This window comes from Nerophis ophidion, linkage group LG18 (assembly GCF_033978795.1).
Source record: "Nerophis ophidion isolate RoL-2023_Sa linkage group LG18, RoL_Noph_v1.0, whole genome shotgun sequence".
Taxonomy (NCBI): domain Eukaryota; kingdom Metazoa; phylum Chordata; class Actinopteri; order Syngnathiformes; family Syngnathidae; genus Nerophis; species Nerophis ophidion.
The window spans coordinates 23,446,601-23,458,870 of record NC_084628.1 but is presented as its reverse complement, the minus strand read 5'-3'; the positions used below and the strand labels follow the sequence as shown (position 1 = coordinate 23,458,870).

General features: G+C 39.8%; 1 protein-coding gene across 1 annotated transcript in view; it reads left to right on the top strand.

Moving 5' to 3' along the window:
* The first annotated feature begins 347 nt into the window (after nucleotides 1-347).
* The window catches only part of dlc (deltaC), a 60,371-nt gene continuing 48,448 nt past the window's right edge, over nucleotides 348-12,270 (top strand). The window contains exons 1-7 of the mRNA XM_061877735.1: nucleotides 348-551; nucleotides 701-943; nucleotides 2,836-2,896; nucleotides 2,987-3,244; nucleotides 8,246-8,437; nucleotides 8,510-8,679; nucleotides 8,751-8,967. Of these exons, the coding sequence (XP_061733719.1) occupies nucleotides 492-551; nucleotides 701-943; nucleotides 2,836-2,896; nucleotides 2,987-3,244; nucleotides 8,246-8,437; nucleotides 8,510-8,679; nucleotides 8,751-8,967 (1,201 nt within the window). The 5' untranslated portion in view covers nucleotides 348-491. The remainder of the gene's footprint in view (nucleotides 552-700; nucleotides 944-2,835; nucleotides 2,897-2,986; nucleotides 3,245-8,245; nucleotides 8,438-8,509; nucleotides 8,680-8,750; nucleotides 8,968-12,270) is intronic.

Below are 12,270 nucleotides of genomic sequence, written 5' to 3'. Positions count from 1 at the left end.
TAGAAAGTGTGCATCTGTTTCCAAAAGGTTTGATTAAAAACTGCATTGCAAAGCAAAACAATTTCCCACTACAAGAAATAATAGGAACCAACACCAAATATCAACACTGGACACATTTTGTAGGGACTAAGTCTACTTTTCCGTGCAGAAATATATATATAGATATAGAATAGATATGTATTTTATGTGTGTGTGCTGTGAACTAGTTGGGCAGACTTAGCATTAACATAATTGTCCTTCAAGGTGGACATTTCTTCCAGTGTGCCGCCTACCGCCCCCTCGACACCCCCCCGCTCCCTCCCCGCTATAAAAGCGCGCCAGTGCGCGCTCCTCTCAGTGCACAGTTCAAAACCTCGCTGACACGATCTTTGCTCTCCCCGTGCAAACAACTCTCTCTCCCGTCGGGAGCGCGCATGCACGCCACTTGACTCTTTGAAGTCCTGCGTTCGGACTTTTGCTCCCGTCCGTCATCTCCTCCGAGCGGACCCGCCATGACGCGCCGTTTCCCGCCGCCGTGTCTGCTGCTGCTGCTGCTGCTCGCGACGCGCACGGTGAGTCCTCCGTGCGCTTTTACGCGCGGCGGGCCCTCTCCCCTCTTTCTCTTCCTACCGTAACCGGGTGACGTTTTTTCTTTATGTATTTATTTTTTACCGGTCGATGCTCCCCCTGCCCCCATCCCTCCCTCTCTTCCCCCCAACAGGCGATGTCCTCCGGCGTGTTCGAGCTGAAGATCGACGCGTTCACCAGCCAGCGGGCCTTGTGCCGCCAGCCCTCCCGGGACTGTCACGTCTTTTTCCGGGTGTGCCTCAAGCACTCCCAGGACGTCATCAGCCCGGAGCCTCCGTGCACGTACGGGACCGCGCTCACCGAGATCTTTGGCGCGGACGCCGAGTCCATCAGCGGGAGCGCGCCCACCAGGGTGCCCTTCGCCTTCAAGTGGCCGGTAGGTGACCACCGACGCCCCCCCGCACCCCCTCCAAAAAAACCCCACACTCATTGACATGTCCGACCCCCCAGTTAATATTTTAGCATGCTAACATTAGCATGCTAGCTTTTTGGGGGGAAAATATGCAGGTATACACCTTAGTGTGAAATATTTTTTTTACTTGACAAATGCTACCTGTTAGCATGCTAACACTAATTGCATATTGTGTCATTTATCATTCTATTATTTTGTCAACTTTTATCAGGGACTAACGTTAAAAATGACAACACCATTCATTGTGTCATTTTATTATTATTTTTGTACACTGTCAATGACTGTACTTGTGTGTTTACATGGATTATATGACTTTTCTTATCGCGAGTTAGCATGCTATCTTTTTGTGGGCAAATATGCAGGTATACACCTAAGTGTAAAATATTTTTTTACTTGACAAATGCTACCTGTTAGCATGCTAACGCTAATGGCATATTCTGTCATTTATCATTCTATTATTTTGTCAACTTTTATCAGGGACAAACGATAAAAATGACAACACCATTGTGTCATCTTATTATTATTTTGGTATTCCGTCAATGACTGTCCATGTGTGTTTACATGGATTATATCACTTTTCATATCGCGAGTTAGCATGCTATCTTTTTGGGGGCAAGTTTGCAGGTATACACCTTAGTGAAAAATATTTTTTTACTTGATGAATGCTACCTGTTAGCATGCTAATGCTAATTGCATAATATGTCATTCATCATTCTATTATTTGGCAACTTTATCAGGGACAAACGATAAAAATGACAACACTATTGTGTCATCTTATTATTATTTCTGTATGCCGTCAATGACTGTCCATGTCTGTTTACATTGGTTATATCACTTTATCACTTTTCATATCGCAAGTTAGCATGCTATTTTTTGGGGGGGCAAATTTGCAGGTATACATTAGTGTAACATTTTTTTTACTTGATGAATGCTACCTGTTAGCATGCTATCCCTTCTAGCAAATTTGTGTAAGTATACACCTGTGTCATATTTTGGTACTTGGCGTATGCTAGCTTTGCGTGTTTGCATTTTTTAAAAACAATTTTCAGGTATACGTCAGAGTAATATATTTTAGTACTTGCCGCAGTTTGTTTTTTAGCATGCTAACATTAGCATGCTAGCTTTTTGTTAGCTAATTTAGCAGGTATACACCTCAGCGTCAAAAATGTTGATATGTGACAAATTTTACTTGTTAGCATGCTAACGCTGGTAGGCTAGGTGTTTGAGCAAACTGTATAGGTATACACTAGTGTCATACTTTGGTTACATCAAGTGGCCGGTAGGTGACCACAGCGACCACCCCCCCTCCAAAAAAACACACTCATTGACCTGTCCGTACGCCCCAGTTAGTATTTTAGCATGCTAACATTAGCACACTTTTTTTTGGGGGGGCAAATTTGCAGGTAAACACCTTAGTGTAAAATATTTTTTTTTTTACCTGTTAGCATGCTATCCTTTCGAGCAAATTTTTGTAAGTATACACCAGTGTCATATTTTTGGTACTTGGCGCATGCTAGCGTCAGCGTGTTAGCTTTTTTAATTTTTTTTTTCCAGTATACGTCGCAGAGTAATATATGTCAGTACTTGCCGCAGTTCGTTTTTTAGCATGCTAACATTAGCATGCTAGCTGTTTGTTAGCTAATTTAGCAGGTATAAGCCTCAGTGTCATAAATGTTGATACGCTACGAATGTTAGCATGCTAATGCTGGTAGGCTAGGTGTTTGAGCAAGTTGTATACAAATATAATCCAAGTGTCATATTTTGGGCACTTCAAGTGGCCAGTAGGTGACCACAGCTACCCCTCTCCCACCCAAAAACAAAAAAACACACTTATTGACCTGTGTCCTACCCCCCAGGGAACATTCTCTTTGATCATCGAGGCCTGGAAATCTGAGTCATCCGGACTCGACTCAACAGGTAGGATTGCTGCAACGCTCATATTCACCTCCAGGTGGCGCCACCTGCTGTATTATGTGGGCTCTGGCTCACTGCGCATGTCCTTCTCAGCGAAGCCAAACAACCTCATCAGCCGGCTGGCGACGCGCCGCAAACTGGCGGTGGGCGCGGAGTGGTCGCAGGACGTGCACTTCGGCGAGCAGAGCGAGCTGCGCTACTCGTACCACGTGGTGTGCAACGACCATTACCATGGCAACGCCTGCTCCGCCTACTGCCGACCTCGCAACGACACTTTCGGACACTTCACCTGCGACCAAGATGGCCGACGCCGCTGCCACGTGGGCTGGACGGGCGACTACTGCTCTGACCGTGAGTCTGCGCCCAAATACGCCGGCCTTCCCTCCCTTTTTTCGGGTAACGTTCCTTTAGGGTGGTGGTGGGGGTGTTTTTATCCAGCGTCCATGAAATTGTTAAGTCAACCAGTCGTCAACACTAAATATTTAAGGCCTACTGAAATGAGATTTTCTTATTTAAACAGGGATAGCAGGTCCATTCTATGTGTCATACTTGATCATTTCGCGATATTGCCATATTTTTGCTGAAAGGATTTAGTAGAGAACATCCACGATAAAGTTCGCAACTTTCGGTGCAAAGAGAAATGCCCTGCCTCTACCGGAAGTCGCAGACGATGACGTCACATGTTTGATGGCTCCTCACATATTCACATTGTTTTTAATGGGAGCCTCCAACAAAAATTGCTATTCGGACCGAGAAAACTACAATTTCCCCATTAATTTGAGCGAGGATGAAATGAAAGATTCGTGCTTGAGGATATTGACAGCGACGGACTTGAAAAAAAAAAGACGCGATTGCATTGGGACGGATCCCGATGTTTTTAGACACATTTACTAGGTTAATTCTGGGGAATCCCTTATCTTTCTATTGTATTGCTACTGTTTTAGTGAGTTTAATATTACTTGATAGTCGGAAGGGTGTCTCCACGGGTGTCTTGACGCGTAGTGTCTCAGGCGAGTCGATGGCAGCTATGGACGGCACAAGCTCAGCTTTTCTCCGGTAAGAACTGACTTTTTAACCACAATTTTCTCACCGAAACCTGCTGGTTGACATGTGGTCGGGATCCATGTACGTTTGACCGCGCTCTGATCCATAGGAAAGTTTCACCTCCAAGAATTTTAAACAAGGAATCACTGTGTGTTTGTGTGGCTAAAGGCTAAAGTTTCCCAACTCCATCTTTCTACTGTCACTCCTCCAATATTAATCGAACAAATTGCAAAAGATTCAGCAACACAGATGTCCCAAAACACTGTGTAATAATGCCGTTAAAGCAGACGACATTTAGCTGTGTGTGTGCGCAGCGCTCATACTTCCTAAAAACCTGTGACGTCTTGTGTACACGTCATCATTACACGACGTTTCGAAGACGAAACTCCGGGAAATTTAAAATTATAATTTATTAAACTAAAAAAGGCCGTTTTGGGATGTGTTGCCATGTTAATATTTCATAATTGATATATAAACTATCAGACTGCGTTGTGGGTAGTAGTGGGTTTCAGTAGGCCTTTAACGCTATATTATAAAAATATAATGCTATATTATAAAAATACAGACGTTTTGTTAACCCTATATTATAAAGAAATAAAATAAGAATTAAAAAAACTATTTACAAACACAAGCTATGGGATGACGTAAGCGGAAACGTGACCCCGGAAGTAAATGCGTCATCCCATAGCTTGTCTTTGTAAATTGTTTTTTTAATTTTACTTTTAATTTTTTTAAATATAGCGTTAACAAAACGTCTGTATTCTTATAATCTAGCGTTATATTTTTATAATAAAACATCTGTATTAATCATGACCCGGGAAGTAAATGGGGGGGAAGGTGCTTATAGGGGGGAAGAAATTTGGCGTGACAGCATGCTTAGTATTACCGCCTGGTCAAACTCGTGACGTCACGAGTGACACGTCCCCTGTCATCATATTCAAAATGTAGGAAGCTGATTTCAAAACCGGTAATTTGAAATCGCATAAAGGAAAGAAGACTCAGAGCTATTCAGTATGATTTAAGGTCCAAGCTTACATCACACGCCAATTTTTACTGCATGCATCTGGTAAGTGCCGTAGTGAGAAGCGGTTTTAAAATAATTAGTGCATGCTTACTTTTACCGCATGCCTTTGGTAAGCGTAGGAGTGAGAAGAGGTTTGAAATTGATTAGAGCCCCGGCGGCAATTTAAGGAAATACGGTAATGACAATTCATATTAATACAAAATAAAATTGGAGCGGTATGGCTCGGTTGGTCGAGTGGCCGTTCCAGCAACTTGAGGGTTCCAGGTTTGAGCCCCGCTTCTGCCAACCTAGTTACTGCTGTTGTGTCCTTGGGAAGACACTTGACCCACCTGCTCCCAGTGCCACCCACACTGTGTTTAAAAATGTAACTTAGATATTGTGTTTCACAATGTCAAGTGCTTTGAGTCACTAGAGAAAAAGCGCTATATAATAATAATTTACGTCACTTAATATAATTCACAATTAATAAAAAAATAAATACATAATATAATTAATAATATGAAATAAAACATATAAGATATGATGCTACCATTAATGATAGTAATAAAATAATAAAACAAATATAATACGCTTTTTTTCCTGAGAGTATGCAGGGTAATATTTGTTATATTTTCCATATATTTAAATGGATAAAATAGGCTTGAAAAAGGTAATAACGTGTTCATCTGTTCCAAAAGGTTTCTTCAAAAACTGAATCGAAAAGCAAAACAATTTTCCAGCCCAAACCAAAGAAATAATATGAATGCAAAGGCTGTGTCACCAACACTAAATATTAAGACTGGACACATTTAATAGAGATTTAGTCTAGTTATACGTGCAGTAATACATTTATTATCACTTGTACTTGTATTTTTATTTTTTTAGAGAACCAACGTACTATTTGTGTTATTATAATAACGAACATACAAAAATAAAACAAATACTATAATGAAGATTCATATTAATACAAAATAACAAAACATAATACCATTAATTAAAAAAATATTACAATTAATAATATCAAATGAAAAATACAAGAAAGGATACTACCATTAATAATAGTAAAACAACAATAAAACAAAAAATAATAATACACCTTTTTCCTTGTATGACCACAAAAAAATGAGAGGATGCAGGGTAATATTTGTTGTATTTTCTATATATTTAGATAGATAAAATAGGCTTGAAAAAGGTTATAACGTGTTCATCTGTTCCAAAAGGTTTGTTCAAAAACTGAATCGAAAAGCAAAACAATTTTCGACCCCAAAAATAATATGACTGCAAAGGCTGCTTCACTTACACTAAATATTAACACTGGACACATTTTGTAGAGACTAAGTCTGGTTTTGCGTGCAGAAATACATTTATAATCACTTGTACTTTTATTTTTATTTTTTCAAAGAACCAACGTACTAAAACTGGGGCAACTTTCTGGGATGAAAATATTCGCCTAAAACCAAATCATACTAAAACCAAGGTACATGCAAAGACAACTGTTTGTGTTATTATAATATTCAACATACAAAAATAAAAAAATGACGATTCATATTAATACAAAATAACAAAACATAACAATACCATTAATATTTTTTTTTGTAAATAATACAATTAATAATATGAAATGAAAAATACAAGAAATTATACTACCATTAATAATAGTGGTAAAAATAATAAAACTAATAATAATAATACACTTTTTTCCATGGATGACCACAAAAAAATTAGAAGATGCACGATAATACTTGTATTTTCCATATATTTAGATGGATAAAATAGGCTTGAAAACGGTAATAAAGTGTTCTTCTGTTTCAAAATGTTTGTTTAAAAACTGAATCGAAAAGCAAAACAATTTTCCACCACAAGAAATAATGCGAATCCAAAGGCTGCGCCACCAACACTAAATATTAACACTGGACACATTTTGTAGAGACTAAGTTTAGTTATAGGTGCAGAAAAAAAATTTATTTTTACTTGTACCTTTTTTTTTTCAAAGCACCAACGGGCAATTTTGTGGGATGAAAATATTGGCCTAAAACCAAAGTACATGAAAAGACAACTATTTGTTATTATTATAATATTGAACATACAAAAATAAAACAAATAATGTAATGATGATTCATATTAATACAATATAACAAAACATAACAATACAATTAATAAAAAAAAAATACAATTAATATTATGAAATAAAAAAATATAAGAAATGATATTACCATTACCAATAGTAATACAATAATTAAACAAATAATAATAATAGTTTTTTTCCTTGCATGACCACAAAAAAATGAGAGGATGCATGGTAATATTTGTTATATTTTTCATGTATTTAAATGGATAAAATAGGCTTAAAAAATAATAAAGTGTTTATCTGTTCCAAAAGGTCTGTTTAAAAACTGAATCGAAAAGCAAAACAATTTTCCACCCCAAGAAATAATACGAATCCAGAGGCTGTGTCACCAACACTAAATATTAACACTGGAAAAATTTTGTAGAGACTAAGTCTGCTTTCACGTACAGAAATACATTTATTATCACTTGTATTTAAATTTTTTTTAAAGCATCCATGTACTAAAACTGGGACAATTTTGGGGATGAAAATATTCGCCTAATACCGAATCATACTAAAACAAAGGCACATGCAAAGTCAACAATTTGTGTTATTATTATAATATTGAACATCTTCTCAAGTTTTTGCCTTTTTGATGTATTTTTCATTTTTTAGCAAACCAAATTGTTTTTGGATTGTATTTCTATTTGTGCAAAAAGTAAACAACGAATAGATATTTATTAGGTATGTGTTCTATGAATTAGTTTAGCAGACTTAGCATTAGCATAATTGTCCTTCAAGGTGGACATTTCTTACAGCAGTCGTCAACGCGGCCCTCAGCCTGCTGCTTCACTCGGTGTGTGTTGTTGTCTTTTGTTCCGCCCCGCCTCCCCACACATACACTCTCCCGGGCCGGGGGCTGCCCCCGAGCCTGCCCGCCTGAACGGGGACACGCGCTGGAGCTTAATGAGCGCTGCCTTGCGTGAAAAGAGACGGCATGTGTCGCTTTTGTTGTGTGGGCCAGCTGCTTAACAAGCACCAGTGTGTGTGTGTGTCGTGCGTGTGTGTGTGTGTGTGTGTGTGTGTGTGTGTGTGTGTGTGTGTGTGTGTGTGTGTGTGTGTGTGCGTGTGTTTGTGTGCGTGCGTGTGTGTGTGTGTGCGCGCGCGTGTGTGTGTGTGCCTGTGAGGCCCCCAGAGGGAGGGGCTTGTTGTGTGCTCCTAAGCGGACTCAACTTCTCTCTTCCCTGACTCCCACCAGCCGTGTGTGCGGCGGGCTGCAGCGGCGAGCACGGCTACTGCGAGGAGCCCGGCGAGTGCGTGTGTCGGCAGGGCTGGCAGGGCGAGCGCTGCGACGAGTGCGACCGCCACCCGGGATGCCTGCATGGCACCTGCCAGCAGCCGTGGCAGTGCAACTGCAAGGAGGGCTGGGGAGGCCTGTACTGCGACCAAGGTGAGTCTGCACGCCTTGTCGCGGCGTTTCCCTCATGGCGCCCGTCTTCTGACCTCTCTTCTTCACCCCCAGACCTCAACTACTGCACCAACCACAAGCCGTGTCAGAACGAGGCGGCGTGCACCAACACGGGCCAGGGCAGCTACACGTGCACGTGCAAGCCCGGGTTCACGGGCAAGGACTGCGAGGTCCAAACCAACGAGTGCGATAGCAACCCCTGCAGGAACGGCGCCAGCTGCAGGGTAAGTCGGCGCCCCCCGCCGGCGTCTGTTTCGCCTCGCCGGTGTCAGAAACCTTCTGGTCTGCCCTCCAGGATTTAGTCGGCGGCTACTCGTGCGCCTGTCCTCAAGGCTTCAGGGGCAAGAACTGTGAGATCGGCGCCATGCTGTGCGTGGACGAGCCATGTTTTAACGGTGGCACCTGCAGGGAGAGCGCCGGAGGAGGTTACACCTGTCTCTGCCCGCTTGGGTACGCCGGCTCCAACTGCGAGATGAAGAACAACAAGTGCAGCAGCAACCCCTGCGCTAACGGTAACTAGCGGCCGCCATTGTTAGCGCCCAGCTAAGCTACGGTGCGTTCGTCCCCTGCATGTGATAGTGTTGTTGACGGGCTGAAAAGAAACCAAAACAATGCTGCATTCAAAACAAAACTCTCAAAATAAGAGCGCCAGCGCAGGAGCCAACACGTCTTATCTGACGCGCAAATATGTAACCTTTGTTGCCATGGTAAACACGTCTCTTGCTCTACCGGACTGCCCGGGTCCGGGTCCTGGGCAGGAATGCGGCCCTGGCTGCGTCTCCGGGCCGATAAAGCCATCAGTGCCTAGGTCCTGCATGGCTCATTTGTCTCGCAGAACGCACAATCATGGGCCAAAGTCGTGTAAAAACAAACGGGAGCCATCTTTAACCCGACTTAAGTTACTTCTGTCGTTTATCACCATGCTATTGCTAGTTCATGACCTCATTAGCTTATTTTCCATCTGCAAACATTCCCAGCTATTGCAACATCAGCAAGTCAACAGCACGAAACATGGACCGGCTCCAAAAAGGTGTTTATGCTGGCTGTCTGTGTACGCGAAAAACACGCTGCCTGTCTGTAAACGCCTCTTCTCGTAATCATGAAGCCACTTCCTGATAACGTTGGCCACTTCATATTTTAGGACTCGCACGCCCACGCACTTTTCTCTGCGAGCCAAACCAGGTCCGCCAAGTTCCCGACTTTGGTACTTGGAAAAGTGTAGACGACTTATTAAACTTTCCAGATGACCTTTTAATAAATGGTTTATAAACTAAGATGTGTTTTAAAAAATAACGGTAAGGTATCACATTTATAAAAGGTATAAAAGGTGTTTTCAAAAGATAACACTTTAATCTCATGTGTTTATGAAGAATAACGTATTCAACTTAGGGGTTTTCAAATATGGCTCGTAGGGGTGTAACGGTACACAAAGATTTCAGTTCGGTACGTACCTCGGTTCAGAGGTCACAGTTCGGTTAATTTTCGGTACAGTAAGAAAACAAAAAAAAAAATGTTTTTTGATTATTACAAATTTGCTAAATCTTCCACCAAAAATATTTTTCTTAGTGGAATATTTGATGTGAAGTAATCGGAAATTTGGATAGGTCAATAATTCATAATAACATTGATTTTGATTCAATATTATGTTTTGAGCAATGATAGTTTGAAAAAAAAAAACAGCTTTGTTTTATTAGTCAACGTTGCAACTTTTTCTAAATTACATTTAGCCTTTAAGCTTTTTTATTTCACTTTTGTTTATGTTTTTGTTTATTTTAATAGTATTTTTAGAATGTGCCGTGGGCCTTTAAAACATTAGCTGTGGGCCGCAAATGGCCTCTGGGGCACACTTTTGACACCCCTGCTATAGATAATAAAAAATAAAATCTGATAAATCTATTGGTAAAAAGCAGAGTCTGGCGACACATGCGCGTTTATCATAACTCTCTCGCTCTCTCTGTCTCTGCCCCTCCCTAACAAATGTTGCTGCGTGCAGCACTTTTTTAGTTTGTTTTTAACCCCTTCTTAAACCTGAACGTACATTGAAAATACACGCAACTCTTACTTAAAATGCCGGACATTCGAGGCATTTAAGAAACTCCACCTGGACATCTCCGCAAAGAGGACATATCCCGTGAAAAGAGGAGGTGTGGTCATTCTATCATAGCCCGGTCGTTGCTAACATGCCGTGTGTTGTTGTTTTTTTGATTGATTGAAACTTTTATTAGCAGATTGCACAGTACAGTACATATTCCGTACAATTGACCTCTAAATGGTAACACCCGAATAAGTTTTTCAACTTGTTAAAGTCGGGGTCCACGTAAATCAATTCATGGTGCCTCGGTGTGCATTGTTTACACAACGTGCGGTGCGCTACTTTATATGTCCGTGTTGTTCGGTACACCGCCGAACCGAACCGAAACTCCCGTACCGAAACGGTTCAATACAAATACACGTACCGTTACACCCCTAATGGCTCGTTAAACTTGCATCTTTTAAAAGATAACGTACTAAAGCATCGTGTTTATAAAAGACAACGTATTAGACTAACACGTTTTTAAAGAACTCATAATAAACATGTTTTATATTATATGGCTTATAAACTGGGCTGTTTTAAAAGATAACCTACTTAAGTAATGTTTTTTATAAAATATAACATACTGAACTAAGGTGTTTCTAAAATAAATCGTATCAAACTAACCTGTTTTAAAATATGGCTTATAAACTGACCTGTTTTAATCGATAACGTACTTAAGTAACGCGTTTTATAAAAGATAACATACTAATGTGTTTCTAAAACAAATGGTATCAAACTAACCCGTTTAAAAAAAATGGGTTATAAACTAAGCTGTTTTAAAAGATAATGTACTGTACTTTTGTAACGTGTTTATAAAAGATAACTTATTAAACTAACAGGTTTTAAAATATGGCTCATTAAACGAGCATCTCTTAAGAAATAACGCACTAAAGCATTGTGTTTATCAAATATGACGTATTAAACTAACGTGTTTATAAAAGATAACATATTAAACTAAGGTGTTTGTAAAATAAATTGTATCAAACTAAACCATTTTAAAATCCATCCATTTTCTACCGCTTATTATTCCCTTTTGGGGTCGCGGGGGGCGCTGGCGCCTATCTCAGCTACAATCGGGCGGAAGGCGGGGTACACCCTGGACAAGTCGCCACCTCATCGCAGGGCCAACACAGATAGACAACTTTCACACTCACATTCACACACTAGCATCTTTTAAAAGATAATGTACTAAAGTATCATGTTTATGACCGATGACATATCAAACTGGGTTTAAAATTAAAATTGTAGTAAACTAACCTGTTTTAAAATATGGCTTATAAACTAAACTGTTTAAAAAGATAATATTCCTAAATAACATGTTTAGAAAAGATGAAGCATTAAACTAACATGTTTTAAAAGATAACATAATTAACTCTTGTGATTATAAATTATAACATTTTAAACTTAAAACATTTTTTAAATAAATCATTGACCTGTTTTAAAATATGGCCTATAAACTAAGCTATTTTAAAAGATAACGTACTTAAGTATTGTGTTATAAATAACATTTTAAACGAAAACATTTTTAAAATAAATCATTGACCTGTTTTAAAATACGGCCCAAAACTAAGCTATTTCAAAAGATAATGCGTTTAAGTAACGTGTTTATAAAAGATGACGTATTAAAGATGTTTTAAAAGAAAGGTCATAAAACTAACATGTTTGAAAGATCACATACTTGAGTAACGTGTTTATAAAAGATGAAGTGTTGTATGAACGTGTTAACAGGAAACAGTAACAT